General features: G+C 43.7%; 2 protein-coding genes across 13 annotated transcripts in view; one reads left to right on the forward strand and one right to left on the reverse strand.

Annotated features, from left to right (window-relative positions):
- CDK11A (cyclin dependent kinase 11A) overlaps positions 1 to 2,662 on the forward strand; it is a 54,062-nt gene extending 51,400 nt beyond the window's left edge. For 6 of the 9 annotated variants that reach the window (XM_056542251.1, XM_056542254.1, XM_056542252.1 and 3 more), the window contains 3 exons: positions 324 to 472; positions 634 to 823; positions 2,343 to 2,662. In XM_056542251.1, the coding sequence (XP_056398226.1) occupies positions 324 to 472; positions 634 to 823; positions 2,343 to 2,435 (432 nt within the window). In that variant the 3' untranslated portion in view covers positions 2,436 to 2,662. The remainder of the gene's footprint in view (positions 1 to 323; positions 473 to 633; positions 824 to 2,342) is intronic. The other 3 variants (XM_056542246.1, XM_056542248.1, XM_056542249.1) reach the window with 1 other exon arrangement.
- MMP23B (matrix metallopeptidase 23B) overlaps positions 1 to 24,107 on the reverse strand; it is a 69,885-nt gene that overhangs the window by 25,072 nt on the left and 20,706 nt on the right. For 3 of the 4 annotated variants that reach the window (XM_056542278.1, XM_056542280.1, XM_056542281.1), the window contains exons 3-8: positions 22,690 to 22,829; positions 21,353 to 21,520; positions 17,007 to 17,171; positions 16,823 to 16,933; positions 14,417 to 14,543; positions 12,388 to 12,558 (exon numbers count right to left, since the gene is read on the reverse strand). In XM_056542278.1, coding sequence (XP_056398253.1) covers positions 12,388 to 12,558; positions 14,417 to 14,543; positions 16,823 to 16,933; positions 17,007 to 17,171; positions 21,353 to 21,520; positions 22,690 to 22,829 — 882 coding nt within the window. Of the gene's footprint in view, positions 1 to 11,654; positions 12,559 to 14,416; positions 14,544 to 16,822; positions 16,934 to 17,006; positions 17,172 to 21,352; positions 21,521 to 22,689; positions 22,830 to 24,107 lie in introns of those variants that run through there. The other variant, XM_056542279.1, reaches the window with a different exon arrangement.

A 24,107-nucleotide genomic window follows, 5' to 3' on the forward strand; every position in this document is an offset into this window, starting at 1 on the left:
TTCTCCTCCCATATGGATCCACTTCTGACTTTGGCTCAAAAACTGCTGTGGCAGTATTCCAAAAACTGCCAGAAAAAAAACAAAGTGGGAACTTAGCCATATACATGTCTTTTGTTAGTAAAAAGCTGATGCAAATGGATCATTCAGCCGATCCCACGTGTCGCAGATCTGCAGTATCTGTGGCATTGTACGAATTTTTTGAAGCTGTAAGAGCCAAGAAAAGCCCATTGTATGCTGGAAATATAGTAACCTGAGAGAGAATTGTATACACTGCAGGTTGCTTCTTTAGATACTTCATGTACCTTGGTTATTTTATTTTTTAGGATCTTGGAACCCCAAGTGAGAAGATCTGGCCTGGTTACAATGAGCTTCCAGCTATAAAGAAAATGACCTTTTCCGAATATCCTTACAACAACCTCCGGAAGAGATTTGGAGCTTTGCTCTCAGACCAAGGATTTGACCTCATGAACAAGTAAATATATCAGGATTGTGTGTTATTTTTTCTTCATTTTTTGTGTTTTCAATAAAACGTTACATGTGACATTGTTTATATCGTTTATAGCAGAGCAGATCCTGAGAAAATGGTTGTGAGTAGTTACTTTTACCACCCCAGTAATGTTGTGTTTCCTTCAGGTTCTTGACCTACTGTCCCGCAAAAAGAATTACTGCAGAAGATGGCTTAAAGCATGAATATTTTGGTGAGACCCCCCTGCCAATCGACCCATCCATGTTCCCCACCTGGCCAGCGAAGAGTGAACAGCAGAGAGTGAAACGTGGCACCAGCCCTCGCCCCCCAGAGGGAGGACTTGGTTACAGTCAATTGGTGAGTGTGGATCTAATGCTTATTATTATTAGTGCAGAAGAGGGGGATGGGTCAGGAGGCCACCACTAATATTTGGATCTTTGTCTTCCTGTTGAAATAGAAGCATTAATGTTGACACCCAGAAAGCAGCTAAATTCTAACCAGATCTATTATGCAGACATTAATTTTCTATGGATAAATGAGCAATAAGGATTCTCAAGTGAGACTGAAACTTTATTCCCTCATTTGCATCATTATGCGTCATTGGGCATTCTATGAACAGAGCCGTAGTTGTATTATATCCTGCTTTTTTTTATTCATATTTTTTTTTTATCATACGTCTAGTGTCATAATTCACTAGCAGCTAGTCACAAGATGGGTAGGAATTGGGTCTTTTAACCCCTTTTGGCCTTAAGGACCAGGCCAATTTTATTTTATTATTTCCGTTTTTTCCTCTTTACCTTCTAAAAATCATAACTCTTTTATACTTCCATTCACAGACCTATATGAGGGCTTATTTTTTCTGTCATCAATTTTACTTTGTAATGACATCACTCATTTTACCATAAAATGTACGGAGCAACCCAAAAAAAAAAACTGTGGGAAAATTGAAAAGAAAAACGTAATTTATGAAATTTTGGAAGGTTTTGTTTTCATGCTGTAAACTTTACGGTAAAAATGACATGTTTTCTTTATTCTGGGTCAATAAGATAAAAATGATACCCAGGTTATATGCCTTTTTATATTTGTACCTCTGAAACTATTTTATTAAAATTAGTATGTTTTAAAATTGCCCTATTTTGACCACCTATAGCTTTCTCATTTTTCCGTATATGGGGCAGTGAGCTGTAGTTTTTATTGGTACCACTTATGCTCATATTTTACTTTTTAATCACTTTTTATTATTTTTTGGGGGAATGAAATGTGACACAAAAGCAGCAATTTTGGATTTTTTCCCGTTTATGCCGTTCACCATACGACATAATTAACATTTATATTTTGATAGTTCATACATTTACGCAAGCAGCAATACCAAATATGTTTTATTAATTATTATATATATTTTTTAACACCTTTTATGTCCCCAAAGGCTGTCCGGGCATGCTGGGAGTTGTAGTTTTGCAACAGCTGGAGGCACCCTGGTTGGAAAACACTGTTGTAGATTGACCTATTTTTGACTCCACAGTTCTGCTATTAGGCCCATAATTGGTTTCTCTTGGCATTTTTGCTGAGCACACTTCATTGGATGAATGCTGTCGACCATCATATATAAAATCGAAATCCTGGAACAATGCGTTATTTCTAGTTTTATGGTGATGGCCAATATCATATGGCTGATCCTTTTTAAAAGATGTATAATGATGGAATGTTCTCATTTATACAACACCATTGTACAGTGTTTATGTACATTTTATATTAAGATATAATGTACATAAAAAAATCAGCCTGCTTTACCTTTTCTGATGCTTTGTACAGCACAAATTCAGCAAGTTTGTTGACATAGTTACATCGTAATAGTCTCCTCTCCTTTTTATTTCAGGGGGATGATGATCTCAAGGACACCGGTTTTCACCTAACCACCACCAATCAGGGGGCGTCTGCAGCGGGGCCTGGATTCAGCCTTAAGTTCTAAGTGTTCTAAGAGACTGAAAACACGATACTGAGGACAATGGTTCAGGCCCCAGCGGAGCAGCACCCTATACTGTAGCAGCTGTGACCACCACCCCATCATAACACAAATGTGTCATTCCAGAGGAGGACCTTGAAACTTAAGCAGGGACTGACGTCTTTGACGTATTTATTTTTCTCTATTGTATATTTGTAGAATTAAAAGGCAATTTTTAATTTGCTTTGGTTTCTTAATTCTTCGAGCAATTGAAAACTTAAGATACTGTGCTGTAAGGCTGAAAGTTCATTTCCACTTTCCAACAGAAACCAATAAATTGGAGTAAGCAACCTATATTCAAGTTGCCGCTATTCATAGTTTTGCACCATTACTAAGTTACTGTTCTCATACATCAAGGAAACTATGTTCTTGTGGATGTCATTGTCAAGTCCTAGAATTAAAAGGGGTACTCCGGTGGAAAACATTATTATTATTATTATTATTATATTTTTTATTTTTTTATTTTTTTTAAATCAACTGGTGCCAGAAAGTTAAACAGATTTGTAAATCACTTCTATAAAAAAAATTTGAATCCTTCCAGTATTTATCAGCTGCTTTTAAGATCCACGGGAAGTTATTTTCTTTTTGCCTGACCACAGTGCTCTCTGCTGATACCTCTGTCCATTTTAGGAACTGTTCAGAACAGGATAGGTTTTCTACAGCGATTTTCTCCTACTCTGGACAGTTCCTAAAATGGACAAAGGTGTCAGCAGAGAGCACTGTGGTCAGACAGAAAAGAAATTCTGTAAGGATTAAGATTTTTTAATAGAAGTCATTTACAAATCTGTTTAACTTTCCGGCACCAGTTGATTAAAGAAAAAAAAAAAAAGAAAAAATTCCATCCGAGTACCCCTTTTAATTCTAGGCCTTGACAATGACATCCACAAGAACATAGTTTCCTTGATGTATGAGAACAGTAACTTAGTAATGGTGCCAAACTATGAATAGCGGCAACCCTAGGTTGCTTACTCCAATTTATTGGTTTCTGTTGGGAAGTGTGGGAGCTACTGTGACTGTCTTCTTTATGTTCTTTATTCTGATTTAGAGTCTGCTGACCCTGTGTACACTACAACACTTCTATAGCAGAAATGAGCCAGGACATGTAACAAAGACTGGATAGATGCTAAATGCTGATTCTACATTTTCTTAACCTTTTATTTTCTGCTCTACACAAGGAGTTTTGGTGAGTCATATGGCAAGATTGTGTAACAAGAATGGGGAATTCTTGCCTTTTAGTGCTCAAAGATGTCGAACAGTTACTGAAGGATTGATAGGCCACGTACAGTTAAAAAAAACTGGTCAAAATGGTGTAAACTAGGTTCTACTTGGTTCTTCTTAATATAGACCCGTTCAGGAGAACGAACTGGGTCAAGTGATTGCGACACGGTCATAGACAAATTTGGTGAGTTTGTCTTGATCACATGACACGGGTCTGGGAGAGAGGCTTTCAATTTAGCCCATTTAGGGTGCTAGCAGCTGCAGCTAGCATTGCTAAAGTGTGAACATAGCCTTAGTGAATCCCAACTGCTGGTGGTTACATTTAGTGCTGACAAGTCAGATATTTTCTGGACTTGCTACTGTTTTAAAGCAGCCAGTCCAGAGGAAGTTGTGTAGTTCTTTCCAGTCTGACCACTGTGTTCTCTGCTGACACCTCTGTCCATGTCAGGAACTGTCCAGAACAGGAGAGGTTCACTATGGGGATTTACTCCTGCTCTGGACAGTTCCTGACATGGACAGAGGTGTCAGCAGAGAACACAGTGGTCAGACTGGAAAGAACTACACAACTTCCTCTGGAGCATACAGCAGCTAAGTACTGGAAGGCTGAAGAATAATTAAAAAATCTGTTTAGGTGCCTGGCACCAGTTATATCATCCCCCCCCCCCCCTCTGGAGTACTTTAAAACATTGTGACATGTATTTTGTATAATTCCTTACAGGAAAAGATTGAATGTGGCTGAATATCCCCAATACCACTGTAATAATGGTGAACAGCTTGTGACCATTTCTCAGTCATGTTGATCCTCTATATTACTTGTAGAAAATACAAATCCTCAAAAGCGTTTTATATACAAACGATTTATTAAACAGAATCTTCTTAAATCCGCCAAACACATCAATAGCAAAGCCTAAAATAATCTCAATCCTACGTAAGAAAATGTAGCACCATAAGAAGACGAAATGGAGCACCTCATGACGCCCACACATGTGATGTCCTCCCAGCTGTATGTATAGCAGTAAAGTTTGGTTTTAGGGACATTTAACCTCTCCCTGTCATTGAACACAAAGGGATTCATGGTTCCCATAAATACAATGGATATGTACAAATGCGTTTATCTTGCATTGCGGTTTAAAAAAAATTGCCATTCTGTAAATGCTGTGTAAATACGAAGTTGCTTCTACCTACCTGCATCTAAAATATTCGGCTTACACATCGGATTTGACATCCCCTGAGTGACAATAAGGTTAAATCAGTGTTTTCCAAACAGTGTGTCTCTAGCTGTGCAAAACTATAACTCCCAGCATGACCGGACAGCCTTTGGCTGTCCGGGCATGCAGGGAGTTGTAGTTTTGCAACAGCTGGAGACACCATTTGAAAAACACTCTGTTTAAAGGAGTTCTCCGCTGCCCCAGGGTTTGGAACAACTTGTTCCGAACGCTTGGAGTGGGAGGCAGGGGTCACAACGTCACGCTATCCCCCCTCAATGCAAGTCTATGTGAGGGAGCGTGATGGCCGCCACGCCCCCTCAATAGACTTTCATTGAGGGGGTGTGGTGTTATATCACGGGGGGGGGGACGTGACGGTGATGTCAGGACCGGTTCATACCAAATACCGAATTTTTTGGGCTGCAAGATATGAATTTTCCCCCATACCGTAATACCGGTTGGTCCCCTCCCCCTCGGGAATGTATTATCAGCCCAGCGCAGGGCTGTCCCCACATCGTAGAACTAATTCTATGTTACCCGCCAGCTCTGGCCGGCTTCTTACATGACAGTGGGCTCAGCCTATCACTGGCTGGGGTGGGACATCGCTCCGGCCAGTGATAGGCTGACGGCTGTCTACGTTCCAGTCCCCAGTGTAAGGCCCCGACCTAGGTGAGCTTAAAGTTTCTTTATCTTTTGCAGCCCGGGCATAGGGATACAGCGGACAGCAGTGGTCTCCAACCTGCGGACCTCCAGCTGTTGCAAAACTACAACTCCCACTCCATGCTGGGAGTTGTAGTTTTGCAGCACCTGGAGGTCTGCAGGTTGGAGACCACTGGCGTACAGTATAGGGTTGCAGCGCCCGGCGGCCCCCAACAAAGAGGAGGAGGGCAGTGCTTGAAGGTGACATCTGTGAGTAATGCCCCACTGGGCTGATCATTAATTGGGGGGGGGGCAGAACAGCGCTGGCGGGTCACATGATTTGGGGGGGGGGGGGGGGGTCGTCGAACACCGCACGCGGGTCACATGATTGGGGGGGGGGGGGGGGGGTGAAAATACTGTTATATACCATGGAACCGCCGTAAGTTAAAAAAAAATACTGTGATACACATATTTGGTCATACTGCCCAGCCCTACCCTCGGCTATTGGTCATCTCATGCGGGCGAATTGATCATAAGTGCCAGCTGTCCCATCATATTTCAGAAGGTATACTGCCAAGATGTGGGAAGGGTGGAAGTGAGCGTCAGGTTCTGCTCCCAGGACAACCCCTTTAAAGGGGTACTCCGGTGGTAACAAACAGATTTGTAAATTACTTCTATTAGAAAATCTTAATCCTTTCAGTACTTATCAGCTGCTGAATACTACAGAGGAAATTCTTTTCTTTTTGGATTTCTTGTCTCTGTCCGTCCACAGTGCTCTCCGCTGACACCTCTGTCCATGTCAGGAACTGTCCAGAGCAGGATAGGTATGCTATTGCGATTTGCTCCTGCTCTGGACAGTTCCTGACATGGACAGAGGTGTCAGCAGAGAGCACTGTGGTCAGACAGAAAATAAATTCAAAAAGAAGAAAATTTTCTCTTTAGCATACAGCCGCTAATAACTACTGGAAAAATTAAGATTTTTTTAATAGAAGTTATTTACAAATCAGTTTCACTTTCTGGCACCAGTTGATAAAAAAAATAAAGTTTTCCACCGGAGTACCCCTTTAAGGTCTGCTATACACCTGCAGTTAAAATCCTATATGTGAACATACTGTAGCCTAAATGAGAAAAACAAATAGAGAAAAGGCCCGGCTGTATACAATTAAAACATTTTAATTTCTCGTTCGGCTCCATTGGGGGACACAGAGACCGTGGGTATATGCTGCTGACACTAGGCAACAAAAAGAAAGTCGTCCCCTCCTGGCAGGATATACCCCGCCTACAGACTCAGAGCTATCAGTTTTAGCTTAGTGTCTGTAGGAGGCAGACACAGGTCTGGAATTCTCTAGACCTGGTCTTTTTTAGTTTTTTATTTTTTAGTTCAGGGAAGTATTTTTAGCTTTTTATCTCCTTTTTTTTAGGTGAGGGTTCAGGAGCAGGGTGCCAACTATTCCCCCTTATGCAAAGAAGGGGCACAGGCATAGAGTTATGCACGGTCAACCCCTTCTTGCCACCGGTCAGCACCTGGGGTTGTACCTTAGGTCCAGGCCCCCCTACCTTCCCTGCTCGTCTCGCTGTCTCAGCCCGGTAGGATACAGGTATCTAATAGCTGGCTAAAGACTTCAGTAGGTAAGTTTGTTCTGGGATGGGGTGAGTATAATCCCCCCCCCCCTGGGGTCTTTCTTTTCAGAGCTCTCAATCTCTGGCGTACCCCTGTTTTGTGCCCACTCAGCTGTACCTCTGTATTTTCAGGGACCAGGCTTACCCTGCTCGGCCATCCTGAATTCTAGGGTCTTCCTTTCAGTCTCCGGGGCCAGCACTCTATATTCGGGTGCATTCACATGTCAGAATTTCTGTGCTGGATTCCGCATTGAAATCTGCCATGGATATTCCGCTGCAGCAGAGTCCTGTTGAATTCAGCAGGATTCTGCTGCTCTGTGCCCACGGCGGAATTTCAGTGTCAGATGTTTTTCGGCACGGAAATTCCAATGTCCGTGTCCGCACAAAGAATGAACGTGTTCTTTCTTTGTGCGGAGACTGCATGGAATGCATAGCTGTTTAGAAGACGGCGCAATCCTGTGCGGTCCTAGCGCCGGCGTCCGCAGTTTAGGGAATGGCCACGTGGACATTCCATAGTGTGCACATAGCCTCAAGGCTGAGGTTGCACTACTGTCAAGATCTCATGACATCTGCCTGTGCCCTGTCCATGGTCTGAGCTTTCTAGGGGACATTGTGGCACATTTATTAGGGTACGTTCCCACATACAGGATCCTGCACAGATTTGATGCGCAGGATTTGTAACTGCAGATTAGAAGCTGCGTTCAGTCATTTAGTTTACATTGAAATCCGCAGCAGAAAATCCTGCGTACGTGTGAACGTACCCTAATATAAAGCTATTGTAGTTTTATGCACTTGAACATTACAAAAAGAGCTTCTTAATGGCAAGTGAGAGGATTGGGATTGGTCATTTATTGGTATATCCAGGGCCAAAACTTAAAAATTGCTGCAATAATTTGATATCTACACTTTCTGGTTTGATTTCTCAGGGACATTGCTTGGATGTGGATCACAACCTACATCAGTGGTCTCCAACCTGCGCACCTCCAGATGTTGCAAAACTACAACTCCCAGCATGCCCAGACAGCCGTTGGCTGTCTGGGCATGCAGGGAGTTGTAGTTTTGCAACATCTGGAGGTCCGCAGGTTGAAGACCACCGACCTACATCAATGTCAATAGATATGCACATTTAATAGGTCATCAATACATATAGGGGGAGATTTATCAAAACCTGTGCAGAAGAAAAGTTGCTGAGTTGCCCATAGCAACAAATCAGATCGTTTCTTTAATTTTTGAAAAGGCCTCTGAAAAATGAAAGAAGCGATCTGATTGGTTGCTATGGGCAACTCAGCAACTTTTCACCTGCACAGGATTTGATAAATCTCCCCCATAGTCTGGAAAACCCATCAGGCTAGATCATCCGTTTCAGACTGGTGAGTGCCGACACCCAGCTGATCCGATTGTTTGCCAGTGTTGCAGTGCATATGTATATACAGTGTGTGTATGTATGTATATATACAGGGTGGGCCATTTATATGGATACACCTTAATAAAATGGGAATGGTTGGTGATATTAACTTCCTGTTTGTGGCACATTAGTATATGTGAGGGGGGGGGGACTTTTCAAGATGGGTGGTGACCATGACGGCCATTTTGAAGTCGGCCAAACTTTTGTTTTTTCAATAGAAAGAGGGTCATGTGACACATCAAACTTATTGGGAATTTCACAAGAAAAACAATGATGTGCTTGGTTTTAACGTAACTTTATTCTTTCATGAGTTATTTACAAGTTTCTTACCACTTATAAAATGTGTTCAATGTGCTGCCCATTGTGTTGGATTGTCAATGCAACCCTCTTCTCCCACTCTTCACACACTGATAGCAACACCGCAGGAGAAATGCTAGCACAGGCTTCCAGTATCTGTATACACTGCTATATACTACTATATACACCGCAGGAGAAATGCTAGCACAGGCTTCCAGTATCCATATACACTGCTATATACTACTATATACACCGCAGGAGAAATGCTAGCACAGGCTTCCAGTATCCATATACACTGCTATATACTACTATATACACCGCAGGAGAAATGCCAGCACAGGCTTCCAGTATCCGTATACACTGCTATATACTACTATATACACCGCAGGAGAAATGCTAGCACAGGCTTCCAGTATCCGTATACACTGCTATATACTACTATATACACCGCAGGAGAAATGCTAGCACAGGCTTCCAGTATCCGTATACACTGCCATATACTACTATATACACCGCAGGAGAAATGCTAGCACAGGCTTCCAGTATCTGTATACCCTGCTATATACTACTATATACACCGCAGGAGAAATGCTAGCACAGGCTTCCAGTATCCATATACACTGCTATATACTACTATATACACCGCAGGAGAAATGCTAGCACAGGCTTCCAGTATCCATATACACTGCTATATACTACTATATACACCGCAGGAGAAATGCCAGCACAGGCTTCCAGTATCCGTATACACTGCTATATACTACTATATACACCGCAGGAGAAATGCTAGCACAGGCTTCCAGTATCCGTATACACTGCTATATACTACTATATACACCGCAGGAGAAATGCTAGCACAGGCTTCCAGTATCCGTATACACTGCCATATACTACTATATACACCGCAGGAGAAATGCTAGCACAGGCTTCCAGTATCTGTATACCCTGCTATATACTACTATATACACCGCAGGAGAAATGCTAGCACAGGCTTCCAGTATCCGTAGTTTCAGGTGCTGCACATCTCGTATCTTCACAGCATAGACAATTGCCTTCAGATGACCCCAAAGATAAAAGTCTAAGGGGGTCAGATCGGGAGACCTTGGGGGCCATTCAACTGGCCCACGATGACCAATCCACTTTCCAGGAAACCGTTCATCTAGGAATGCTCGGACCTGACACCTGACAAGATGGTGACCACCACATTATGGGCGTCAGGTCCGAGCATTCCTAGATGAACGGTTTCCTGGAAAGTGGATTGGTCATCGTGGGCCAGTTGAATGGCCTCCAAGGTCTCCCGATCTGACCCCCTTAGACTTTTATCTTTGGGGTCATCTGAAGGCAATTGTCTATGCTGTGAAGATACGAGATGTGCAGCACCTGAAACTACGGATACTGGAAGCCTGTGCTAGCATTTCTCCTGCGGTGTATATAGTAGTATATAGCAGTGTATACGGATACTGGAAGCCTGTGCTAGCATTTCTCCTGCGGTGTATATAGTAGTATATAGCAGTGTATACGGATACTGGAAGCCTGTGCTAGCATTTCTCCTGCAGTGTATATAGTAGTATATAGCAGTGTATACGGATACTGGAAGCCTGTGCTAGCATTTCTCCTGCAGTGTATATAGTAGTATATAGCAGTGTATACAGATACTGGAAGCCTGTGCTAGCATTTCTCCTGCGGTGTATATAGTAGTATATAGCCGTGTATACGTATACTGGAAGCCTGTGCTAGCATTTCTCCTGCGGTGTATATAGTAGTATATAGCAGTGTATACGGATACTGGAAGCCTGTGCTAGCATTTCTCCTGCGGTGTATATAGTAGTATATAGCAGTGTATACGGATACTGGAGGCCTGTGCTAGCATTTCTCCTGCGGTGTATATAGTAGTATATAGCAGTGTATACGGATACTGGAAGCCTGTGCTAGCATTTCTCCTGCGGTGTATATAGTAGTATATAACAGTGTATACGAATACTGGAAGCCTGTGCTAGCATTTCTCCTGCGGTGTATATAGTAGTATATAGCCGTGTATACGGATACTGGAAGCCTGTGCTAGCATTTCTCCTGCGGTGTATATAGTAGTATATAGCCGTGTATACGGATACTGGAAGCCTGTGCTAGCATTTCTCCTGCGGTGTATATAGTAGTATATAGCCGTGTATACGGATACTGGAAGCCTGTGCTAGCATTTCTCCTGCGGTGTAAATAGTAGTATATAGCAGTGTATACGGATACTGGAAGCCTGTGCTAGCATTTCTCCTGCGGTGTATATAGCAGTGTATACGGATACTGGAAGCCTGTGCTAGCATGTCTCCTGCGGTGTTGCTATCAGTGTGTGAAGACTGGGAGAAGAGGGTTGCATTGACAATCCAACACTTTTATAAGTGGTCAGAAACTTGTAAATAAATCATGAAAGAATAAAGTTACGTTAAAACCAAGCACATCATTGTTTTTCTTGTGAAATTCCCAATAAGTTTGATGTGTCACATGACCCTCTTGCTATTGAAAAAACTAAAGTTGGATTCAAAGTATGCTACTTCAAAATGGCCACCATGGTCACCACCCATCTTGAAAAGTTTCCCCCCTCACATATACTAATGTGCCACAAACAGGAAGTTAATATCACCGACCATTCCCATATTATTAAGGTGTATCCATATAAATGGCCCACACTATATACATATATATATATATATATATATATATATATATATATATATATATATATATATATATATATATATATATATATATATATATATATATATATATATATATATATATATATGCACACGCACACACGGCTCTAAACATTGTGTAGTGACAGTGCTGAGTTTGCCCTAGCATTCCCGTTCTCTGCACCCCACCAATCTGACATTGATGACCTATCCTGAGCATGGGCAAGGAAAATCCTTTTAACCTATGCCATTCCAGCCAGTAAAGATGTGAGTATTGATGAGGATGCTAATTTTGCTACACGTTGTTATTTTTGCAGAGCGCAATTGTTTTTCTTTTTTGCTCTTGTGTTCTACAAAAGAGGAGGCACATGATGGTGTTTTGCCTTATTGTGTCCATGTTCATGATGCTTAAAGTCCAAATACATTCTACGTTATTTTACCGCAGGTTTAGGGAATTTGTATCTTGGTTCTTGTGGAGCATTGAAACCTAAGAGCGTCTCGGGGGTTGAGAGTCGTGAAACCAGCTGTCCACTATAGCACAAAGCACACAGCTTTACCTTCCGCTGGTCTACGGCAATGTCGACAATATTTCATCAATCCACCCCAGTTATAGGGGTTTTGTATTTCCCTAGCAATTGTAACTTTTGTAAGGGGTAATATGTGCAAAGCTCAAAATGTAAAGATACCCCTTAGTAGACAGAAATGTAATGCATCATCACCGAAGCATTGAGAAGTTGACTAAACAACCTAGCAAAATGGCTAGTGTGGAGAGACGGTGGTGTGTGCGTACAGTCAGTCAAACCCTTGGTCCCATGCTGTCCAAAATCTTATGTCACTATTGGTTTCCTCACATTTGTACTCTTATATTCCATGAGTAGGTGGTCAGCACTCGATCCCTCTTCTTTACTATGCAGGTATAGAGACCTTCATTGATGGCATTTGCGATTATACTCATGTGGTCTTCGTTGAGGGACAGGTATCCAGGATAGGAGTATTCCAGGAGCTCGTTGTCTTTGTACCAGCTGTAGACGTAGAAAGATAGGTATCAGATCAGCAGTATTGGCTGTTTTTCATGATGACATTTTAAAGGACATCTGCAGCGTAATTAACACTTATCCCCTATACACAGGATAGGGGATAAGTGTTTGATAGCGGGGGGTCCGACCGCTGGGACCCCCTGTCATCTCCTGTATGGGGCCGCGGCAGTGCCGTGGCTCCCCCGTGCAGGGGGCGTGCCAGCCGCAGCATGACGTTGCGGCTGGCACGCCTCCTCCATACATCTCTATGGGAGAGGCGGGGAGGCAGTGTTCCTGCCTCCCCGTCTCCCCCATAGAACTGTATTGGGACAGGGAGGAGACGGGGCATCACCGTCAACCTCTAGGTCGACGTTACGCGCCTTAGCGCTCACTATGAGCGCTAATGGCGGCACCCCGTTAGGGAGAGCGGTCGGACCCCCGCGATCAAACACTTATCCCCTATCTTGTAGATAGGGGATAAGTGTATATTGTGCTGCAGTTGTCCTTTAGGCGGTTGTCCTTTTTGGGGACACTGAGCTAGCATATGGGATCTTCCATTCTGCACCCCATTAAAGGGGTACTCCGGCCCCAAGACGTCTTATCTCATATCCAAAGTATTGTGACGTCACAACTCCGCCCTGCGTGATGTCACGCCCCGCCCCCTCAATGCAAGTCTATGGGAGGGGGCATGGCGGAAGTCACGCCCCCTCCCATAGACTTGCATTGAGGGGGCGTGACGTGACGTCACACGGGGCGGAGTCGTGACGTCAGGATACTCCGTCCCCGTGGTCGGGAGGCAAAAGACTCAGAACCTCCAGCGCTTCCGGCAGTACTTACAGGTGGGTGGGGTTCTGCATGCTAGATTGCAAGGGTCCCCAGTGGCGGGACCCCTGTGATCAGACATCTTATCCCCTATCCTTTGGATAGGGGATAAGATGACTTGGGGCTGGAGTACCCCTTTAAGGACCAATACTTTTCATCTTTGATGTGACATTAGGGAAGAAGCTATAGACATTAAAGGGATATTCCAGGAAAAAAATGTTTTTATATATCAACTGGCTCCAGAAAGTTAAACAGGTATTTGTAAATTACTTCTATTAAAAAATCTTAATCCTTTAAATAATTATCAGCTGCTGAAGTTAAGTTGTTGTTTTCTGTCTGGCAACAGTGCTCTCTGCTGACATCTCTGCTTGTCTCGGGAACTGCACAGAGTAAAATATGTTTGCTATGGAGATTTGCTTCTAAACTGGGCGGTTCCCGAGACACGTGTCATCAGAGAGAACTTGGGGTATGTTCACACTACGGAATTCTGCGGTGTGAACTTAACATTAGTGTGAATGGGTCTCCGCATGGTTCACACTGCAGAATTTCAGCTGCTGACAATTCCGCCGCTGAAATTGTTCCGCGCAAAGAAAGAACATGTTCATTCTTTGCGTGGAAGTCCGCAAGCACTGCATAGCCGTCAATGGTGACGGCACAGTGCCGCGCGGTCCTACCGCCACCGGCTGCCAGTCTGAATCTCCGCTCGCTAAATTCAGTGAGCGGAGATTCCGTTCACACTCTGTAGTGTGAACATACCCTTAGACAGAAAAGAACAACTCAACTTCAGCAGCTCATAAGTACTGAAAGGATTAAGATTTTTTAATAGAAGTAATTTACAAATCTGTTTAACTTTCTGGAGCCAGTTGAGATATATATATATATATAAAGTATATATATATAAAATACACTCCACAATTTCCCCCAACTTGATTTTGAGGAGGTCTTTATTTTGGTGGGATAAAATAAAAAGAAAATGATATACGTTTCAATGTTCCTTAAAGACAATTGGACCAATTTGTACAATATAATATACCGTACTTACTACACTTTGCCTTTCTTATGGATAATCTTTTTTCCACATCTGAAGGTCATATTTCTGCCTTCTGGAACCAATCTCACTTTGGTTCTGGGCGGTATCGGTGTTGGCATCCTTGTTGGGAACGGAAAGTCTACAGTGTATGATAATAAGAAGGGTTGTCAGATAGATGGCTACAAAGTAGACATTACTAGTCATGAGGCTATGGGGAAAAACTTCAACTGACGTTAATCCTCACTGTGTTCTGTACTGGAGTCAAATTAATTCTCTTTGCTCAAAGTTTAGACCAAAAGTGAATATAAATAACTTTTATCCTTCTGTTGATGTTCCAATCCATAGTTTATTTGTCCTGAAGTCTTTCTAAGGGAGCATTCACATCACGATTTTACCATCCTACTTCTTCTCACGATTTTTTACTTTGAAATCGTACAAATCTGCGCGCCAAGTCGTATCCATTGACTTCCATTCATTAATGATAGAAAAACAAATGCATCAGTTTTGATCCTCATCCGATTTTGCACGATTTAAGATCGGAGGTAAAATCGTGGTTGACCACGATTTTTCGTCCAGATTCAAAATCTGATCGAAATCGTGTTCCATTTTCTCTTATAATTGATATCTATGTAAATCGCATGGAATCGGGTGACTGTGTGATTCTATCAGATTTTTTTTTTTTGTACGCATGCGCAGTAGACTTCAAAACACATACACTTCAAATATATAAAGCTTTATTGCCATTGGTATACATTATTAATTTTAAAAACAGGATCATATTTTTATTGAAAATCGGATGGAATTTTCATCTGTACGATTTTTGGATACCATTTTAAAATCTGATAGTAAAGAAATTTTTACATACGATTGTATACAATTTTTTGCAATACGATGTCGTACGATTTTACGGTCCGATAATCAGATGGTTAAATCGTGATGTGAACCTAGCCTATGAGGTGGGAGCGAAGTCTGGAAAGTTTAAAAGGAAATCTGTGAAACATTTTGAATCTTTGGATGAATTGCAGCCAAAGGGTGGAAGGAATTTTTCTTACCTACAAAGTACAGACTTGATTCTACCCTTGCAGGTTGTCTAGACCTCTATGAATGAGGCATCACTGTTTAAAGGGGTACTCCGGTGGAAAACTTTTTTTATTTTTTTAAATCAACTGGTGCCAGAAAGTTAAACAGATTTGTAAATTACTTCTATTAAAAAATCTTAATCCTTCAAGTAGGGATCGACCGATATACATTTTTTAGGGCCACTACCGATAATCTGTGACCTTTCAGGCCGATAGCCGATAACTTATACCGATATTCCGGTATAAATTATTGGCTATTTCCACTCAGCCCCGCAGAAGCCGCTGCAGATCAATTATTTAAAGCCGGTGCTTTAAATCAATGAACTGCAGAGGCTTTTGGGGGCCAGAGACCACCGCCACCGGCTTCTCTCCTCCTGCCTTTCCTGGGGTCCTCCCTAGTCCAACCGCCGCTGCCCCATTGCCTCCCCCATCCCCGGTTTGACCACAGTGCTCTCTGCTGACACCTTTGTCCATGTCAGGAACTGTCCAGAGTAGGAGCAAATCCCCATAGCAAACCTCTCCTGCTCTGGACAGTTCCTGACATGGACAGAGGTGTCAGCAGAGAGCACTGTGGTCAAACAGAAAAGAAATGCAAAAAGAAAGAACTTCCTGTGTGGCATACAGCAGCTGATAAGTACTGGAAGGATTAAGATTTGTTTAATAGAAGTAATTTACAAATCTGTTTAACTTTCTGGCTCCAGTTAATTTAAAAAAAAAAAAAAAATGTGTGTGTATGTATATGTATGTATGTGTGTATATATATATATATATATGTGTTTTCCAGTGAAGTATCCCTATAAGAGACTCTAGTTCCAAGAGAAGCTCCTTTGCATATTACTGTATCTGAACTCAGGGATAGAGATGAGCGAACTTACAGTAAATTCGATTCGTCACGAACTTCTCGGCTCGGCAGTTGATGGATTTTCCTGCATGAATTAGTTCAGCTTTCAGGTTCTCCCGTGGGCTGGAAAAGGTGGATACAGTCCTAGGAGACTCTTTCCTAGGACTGTATCCACCTTTTCCAGCCCACCGGAGCACCGGAAAGCTGAACTAATTTACGCAGGATAAGTCATCAACTGCCGAGCCGAGAAGTTCGTGACGAATCGAATTTACTGTAAGTTCGCTCATCTCTACTCGGGGACTTTCTATGTATTTTAGTTTAATAGACAAGGACTCGTGTGGCACTAAACTGTAATTCATAGAGGTCAATCTGCTCAGACATCTACCAATGCCAATAACTAGGTACAAAGGCCAGCACTCTCTATCCAAAGGGTTAAGTAAAATGTAGAAAAAACTGACAATTCCCAATTGTACATAAAAATGGTATTAGGATAGGTACCGTAGCAAAAGTCACAGCTGTATGGACAATACTTCTTCATAGGTTTCCTCCTGGAGTCACAATACCCTTTATGTGCCCAGCTGGCACACACTAAATATCTGTCTCTGCATCCTGCAAGAAGAAATAAAATCTTGTAAATCCAATCTATTGAAGTACTTCTAGAATTTGTGTCCCCCATACTCACCATACAGACTGTAGATTCCCCACATGTCATCTTGGGAGATTGTCTTTTTCCCAGTCAGTGTGGCATTGATGTGCATCAGGGCATTGCTGTTGAGAGAATGCATCAACCCCAGGGAATGCCCTATTTCATGAGCCGCCACGTGCACCAGATCTGTGAGCCATACTCCTACAAAGAAAGCATTTTATTAGAAGATTAAGACACCATATTATACTACGGCATAACAGCTGGAGTCAACATCCTAAAGCAGTGTTTCTCAACCCGGGTGCCTCCAGCTGTTGCAAAACTACAACTCCCAGCATGCCAGTATTATTGTCTGATGACCGTATCCTTTAAGACAGTGTTTCCCAACCCGGGTGCCTCCAGCTGTTGCAAAACTACAACTCCCAGCATGCCCGGACAGCCTTCGGCTGTCCGGGCATGCTGGGAGTTGTAGTTTTGCAACAGCTGGAGGCACCCGGGTTGGGAAACACTGTCTTAAAGGATACGGTCTTCAGACAATAATACTGAACATATCTTATCCACTGCAGATTTGACTCAAGGTCCTCATAAGAGATGAGCGAATTTACAGTAAATTCAATTTGTCATGAACTTCTCGGCTCGGCAGTTGATGACTTATCCTGTGTAAATTAGTTCAGCTTTCAGGTGCTCCGATGGGCTGGAAAAGGTGGATACAGTCCTAGGAGACTCTTTCCTAAGAATGTATCCACCTTTTCTAGCCCACCGGAGCACCTGAAAGCTGAACTAATTTATGCAGGATAAGTAATCAACTGCCGAGCCGAGAAGTTCGTGACGAATCGAGTTTACTGTAAGGTTCGCTCATCTCAAAGTCCTCATCCTTGTCATTGGGTTGTGATAGAGCAGGGTTCCCCATCATCTGCCTCTCTAGCTGTCTCAGCCGGTGAGTCAAAGGTTGGGGAATATTGTTATAGAGGAACCCATAGGATCAAAAGCATCCAAACCTTTACAACTATTATGTAGCGGTTATGCACACAGCAGCAATATGCAGGGTCATTTGAAGGAATTTGGGGGCCCTAGGCAAAATAGACATGGAGGCCCCCTCCACCCCCTGCTCAATCTAGGTCATACCCCCAGATTAACCCCCTCCCCCAGTAGGCAGGTAGTATCCCCAGATTAACCCCCTCCCCCCAGTAGGCAGGTAGTATCCCCAGATTAAACCCCTCCCCCCAGTAGGCAGGTAGGATCCCTAGATTAACCCCCTCCCCCAGTAGGCAGGTAGTATCCCCAGATTAACCCCCTCCCCCCAGTAGGCAGGTAGTATCCCCAGATTAACCCCCTCCCCCCAGTAGGCAGGTAGTATCCCCAGATTAACCCCCTCCCCCCAGTAGGCAGGTAGTATCCCCAGATTAACCCCCTCCCCCCAGTAGGCAGGTAGTATCCCCAGATTAACCCCCTCTCCCCCAGTAGGCAGGTAGTATCCCCAGATTAACCCCCTCCCCCCAGTAGGCAGGTAGTATCCCCAGATTAACCCCCTCAACCCAGTAGGCAGGTAGTACCCCTAGATTAACCCCCTCCCCCCAGTAGGCAGGTAGTATCCCCAGATTAACCCCCTCCCCCAGTAGGCAGGGAGTATCCCCAGATTAACCCCCTCCCCCCCAGTAGGCAGGTAGTATCCCCAGATTAACCCCCTCCCCCCCAGTAGGCAGGTAGTATCCCCAGATTAACCCCCTCTCCCCCAGTAGGCAGGTAGTATCCCCAGATTAACCCCCTCAATCCAGTAGGCAGGTAGTATCCCCAGATTAACCCCCTACCCCCAGTAGGCAGGTAGAATCCCCAGATTAACCCCCTCAACCCAGTAGGCAGGTAGTACCCCTAGATTAGACCCCAGCTGGTACCTCTGCAGTTGCCGTGAATTCAGGGCAGAATCTTCCCCAGATAAGAGCTTGCACAGCTACACGCAGTAATGATGTTCGCTCACGTCATGCTCTCTGAATACCTAGGGCCGGCCCTCGAATTCTGGGAGCATGACATGACGTGAGCGAACGTCAATACGAGGCCGGCGCGCGTAGCTGTACGGCACTTAACTGGGGGCGGGGACGTCCTGAGTGAGGCAACTACAGGTGAGCCGGGCACAAAAATAGGAGCCGGAGGCCGAGCAGCTTTAGTCTCTGCCTCCCACTTTAGGCTCTCGCACTGCTGGCCCAGCCGGCCGACAGGGCGAGCTGCCGAACCGGTATAGGGGCAGGAGGGCGGCCTGGCCCACCGGGCAAATTCCCGTTGTGCCCAATGGACTTACAGCCAGGAGGAAGAGGAGCTCGGCCACACTACAGGGAAGTGGAGGAACTTGGGAGGTGACCAGGAGTGCTGCAGCTGCCTGAGGCTCTCTATAGAGTGCTCAGGCGGCTGCAGCCTTATAGCTTGGGGCAATTGCTTGGTTTGCCTGTCCTTTAGCGACGGGCCTGGCAATATGGATGCTTGTTGCATAATTAGGGTGACCATGGACTGAATGGCTCCTTACTGTATCTTAGATTGTATATGTATATATATATATATATCTATCATGACATATTTCAAGGCATGCTTTAATATGAAGCTATTCTCCCCTAAAAGCATTTCTACATAGTATGAACACATAGGAGGTCTGTGGGTTGGTAAACAGGTTGGCATCTACATTGATTATTAGTAGGATTTATTATGAACTAGTGAAATTGATGCCCATATTAACTCATACATGGTGTTATTTTCCCATGTCTTCTAGGAACTTTATAGTAGGTCACTTCAGAAAAGACCCACAGATAATAGGAACATGCAGTGTTTTTTTGCATGTATTGATATTCAAACATGCTGTAACAACATCTCTATCCAAACCTTATACATATATACATATATATATATATATATATATATATATATATATATATATATATAGAAGGCTTCTTCTTTCCTGCCATAGCAGCCAATTCTCATTAGATATTGGGCAGCAGTTATTTGTGGGGTTTAGATCCATTCAGCCTTAGAAGCATTAGTGTGCTGAGGCAGTGGACATCATTTTTTGGGATGCACTTACATATTAAAACAAGGACAGCCAAATCCACTGATTTTGAAAGGTCTGGCGAACCATCTTATGTGTATGGTGGTGTTCAGACTTTCCCCTTCTCCCAACAAATGACACAGAGATGGGTCGGCATGTTGTGTTTCATGGTTGAATACTTTTCTTCTGTAGAGGTGCCTGGCATCGCCTTAATTCCTTTCTCCCTACTGAGAACACATGCACTTGGCCAAACTAAGCTTTCAAGTGTATAAGGAAGATGGGAGGATTAAATCTGAAATAAATGTAGCAGTTCTACAGGCCTCTGTAACCATTTAACATGTCTTCCACTATTTCCAGGCATCTCTTTTGACTCTCCCCACTGCTGGATACAGCACCAAGTTCACTCTCAGACTTCTCTCTTGCAGCGTGTAGATGTCTCACCAAACTATAGGATGGCATGTGACAATGGGCAGCACTGGCCACACAAATCCATATGAAGTTGCTTGTTTTCTTCTTTCTACTCACAAAAGTCCATCAAAAACAAGCCTTCAGTATGACGTGTACAAATCCACAGAGCAGCAGCCCTATGTTGTATGCTTTTCAATCCCGTAGTTTTATTTGCCATCTTTAAGCTGCAAGAGAGAAGTGTGAACTTTGGTGCTATACCCAGCACAGAATAGTTAGGGATGCTTGGAAATATAGTAGACATGTTGGACGCAGAGAGATAAGGAGATTTTGGATGGGAGGAATATTTGTTGAAGGTTTATGACCACCTTGGAACCATTGGCCAATCCTGTTAACATTGGTGGCATCTATTACCAGTTATAGGTAGCCATACATTTCAATATGTTTACTAAAGAGGGGGGGTCCCAGGTGTCCAAGAACCATCCAGTCCTGCCCTTTAGTAATGGCTGTGACTGACTATAACTGAACCTACTAGTTTGGAGTATCCACATACTTTTGGCCACATGGGGTAACTGAGGACTCGTGATCATATTTCCCAATACCATGCATCATAGTATTCTAAGAAGCCATATTTCTCAGAAGGTCAGGTTGGCAGCGTAAAGCCTATTTCCTGTCTCTGGAAAACATCACATGCACGTGTGATCTTGTTTTTGTTCTGGGCAAGCTAAAATGTGATTTCTGTGGATGCAGAGAAATATTTTTGTCATCTGGCTCCAATACTGTATTCTGGCTAAGTGACTAAGTGAGATCGGCACCTTTAAATAAGGTTTATGCTGATGGTCTCCGACTCTACAGCTGCTATGACAACTCCCAGCTGAGCCACAGGTTTGGAGACCACCGTTCTATATGTTAGACATTTTCAAAGGTCCACATCAAACAACATAACCTGTACCTTTTTTCCAGCTGAATCTGGTGTTTCCCAAAATCCAGTATTCACTGTCATCAAAATGTATCTCTCCAGTCTGGGGGAAGTAGGCATGGGCCAGCTCCCCGGTTGTTCCATCAAAGCAGTAATGGATACGGGACTCCAGACAGTCTGTGTGGTTTATACCATAGAACCCTGACAATATATAAAACAATTGTATATAATAGGTGTAGAAAATCAGCCATGTAATAGTAATATGCCAGATAGTCTGCTGCCGGAGCATGATTGCAGTTACTCTTTAAGATCATGAACTATATAATGGCTTTAAAGAGGTTATGCAGGATTTTTTAACATTTAACCTATGTGCCCTTGATGCCAAGTTAGGTATGGTTTGATTTACCTGTATTGGGTGGATTGTGCCTGTTTTTTGAATATTTTTTTTTTGCCTCCAGAGTATTGGCATTCTTGTGCACAATGCATGACTGTCGTCTCAAGCATTTCCCGTATTCCCCTGCAACTGGAGACAACAGCTGATCACAGGGGGGCTTGGCTTCTTCTCATCTTCCCTGACAAGCCAACCCCCCTGTGTGCCACCAATCTCTGCGTCCCACTCAAGCCTCTTGAGATCAGCTGTTGTCTCAAGCAACACAGAAAGATGGAAAAGGCTCGAGACAACAGTCATGCAGAGTGAAAAAGAGTGCAGACCCTCCGGGCATAACAATGCAAAAAAAGCACACGATCCACAGGTAATACAATCAAACTGACACCACACCTAACGTGGCATCAAGGGCACATACGTTTAAATATTCAAATGTCCCGGATAACCCCCTTTGAAGTGATCAAATAAATAACCAGATTTAATGTAGCAAGGAAAGGTAGAGGAGAGCACTATTGAAGATAAACCATACAAGTAAAAAAAAAAAAAAAGGATATATGGAACTGAGGTGGATGCAGGTCCAACGAGGTAAATGACACCTGTGGGGTGCATGCGATAAAGAGGCAGTAACTGGAAATGATACTAAAAGAACAATAGCATGCACTCACCGAAAGAATGTGTCTAAAGGTCCGGGGTCCCGGGGGAGCATCAGGTGGATATCGAAGCGCTCAGAGGCTACGTCGGTCGTTTCACGCGACACAGTCGCGTGAAACGACCGGCGTAGCCTCTGAGCGCTTCGGTATCCACCTGATGGGACCTCCGGACGTTTAGACACATTCTCTGCGGTGAGTGCATGCTATTGTTCTTTTAGTATCAAATAACCAGATTTGTAGCTGCCTAATTCTATCAGATAACTCCATTACTTAGTGGAGATGAAAATTCATGCCCCTGGGGTAATGTGATTTATACGAGCAGCCTATCGACATACCAATCTTCATATCGCTTTCGTGGTCTGCAGGGACCTCCTTGAAGTGGAAGGGCGTCACTTCACTCCACATACGGTACGCCTCCGCTATGCCCTTTCTTGTGTCACTCTCGTTGATTAAATTTCTTGGGAAGGACACAATTCTGGAATAAACCAGGAAAGAAAGTTGATAAATGATGGACAGTAAGTTCAACTCTGCAACAATTCACGTATTATTCTCTAATGTAACTAAAACAGTGGTCTCAAATTGTGGCCCTGCAGATATTGCAAAACTTCGACTCCCACAATGCCTGTCCGGGCATTGTGAGAGTTGAAGTTTTGCAACATCTGGAGGGCCACAGTTTGAGACCACTAATTTAAAAGTTTTCAATAAAATCTACTGGTTTGTGTCTACACAAAGAAACAAAATCCATCATATTCCAATGCATGGAGTATGCGGTGTCTAATGGGTGCACTGTATGGTGGTACATACAATGACTATGGGTCTGTGATACAGACTAGTAGGGACTGTGTATGCCAGGGATCTTCAACCTGCGGACCTCCAGATGTTGCAAAACTACAACTCCCAGCATGCCCGGACAGCCGTTGGCTGTCCGGGCATGCTGGGAGTTGTAGTTTTGCAACATCTCGAGGTCCGCAGATTGAAGACCACTGGTGTATGGCAACGTACAGGCCTGTACATTTTACAAGGCCTTATTCTTACAGTCTTATGTCAAATAAGCAACATCTACCTAAAGTACTAGTCAATATCCAGCCTCCAGTCATATTGTGAAGAGCAGTTTGTGGTTCTTCAGAATGTGCTATGGGAACATGACAAGCTGGTGGAGGCAATGTGGCACTCTGGACAATATTCTGCAGGGAAACCTTGGGTCCTGGCATCATGCAGATGTAACTGTGACATGTGCCACCTACCTAAACACTGTACAGGTCAAATCCCCCTCTTTATGGCAGTGGAATTCACTATTGGCAGTGGCTTCTTTTAAGCAGGATAATGCCCCGGCCACACTGCAAACATTGTTCAGGGACAGTTTGAAGAACATGACTAAGGCTGGGTTCACGCCACGATTTCTTAAATACGGTTCCCGTGTACGGTTTGGAGGAGGGGGGCGGGGCTTAATTGCGGCGCCCGCACTCACCGACCACGTTTTTGCCTGCGGTCGGGAAACCGCATACGGCCGAAAACGAAGCCGACCGGAGGCTGCGGTTCACTCCGGTCGGCTCATAGACTTGTATTAAATACGGTTCCCGAATACGGCTGAGTGCGGGCGCCGCAATTAAGCCCCGCCCCCTCCTCCAAACCGTATACGGGAACCGTATTTAAGAAATCGTGGTGTGAACCCAGCCTAAGACTTCAAGGTGTTGACTCGGCCTCCGAATTCCCCAGATCTCAATCTGATCGAGACTCTATGGGATGTGCTGGA

The sequence above is a fragment of the Hyla sarda genome, chromosome 10 (genome assembly GCF_029499605.1).
Source record: "Hyla sarda isolate aHylSar1 chromosome 10, aHylSar1.hap1, whole genome shotgun sequence".
Classification (NCBI taxonomy): domain Eukaryota; kingdom Metazoa; phylum Chordata; class Amphibia; order Anura; family Hylidae; genus Hyla; species Hyla sarda.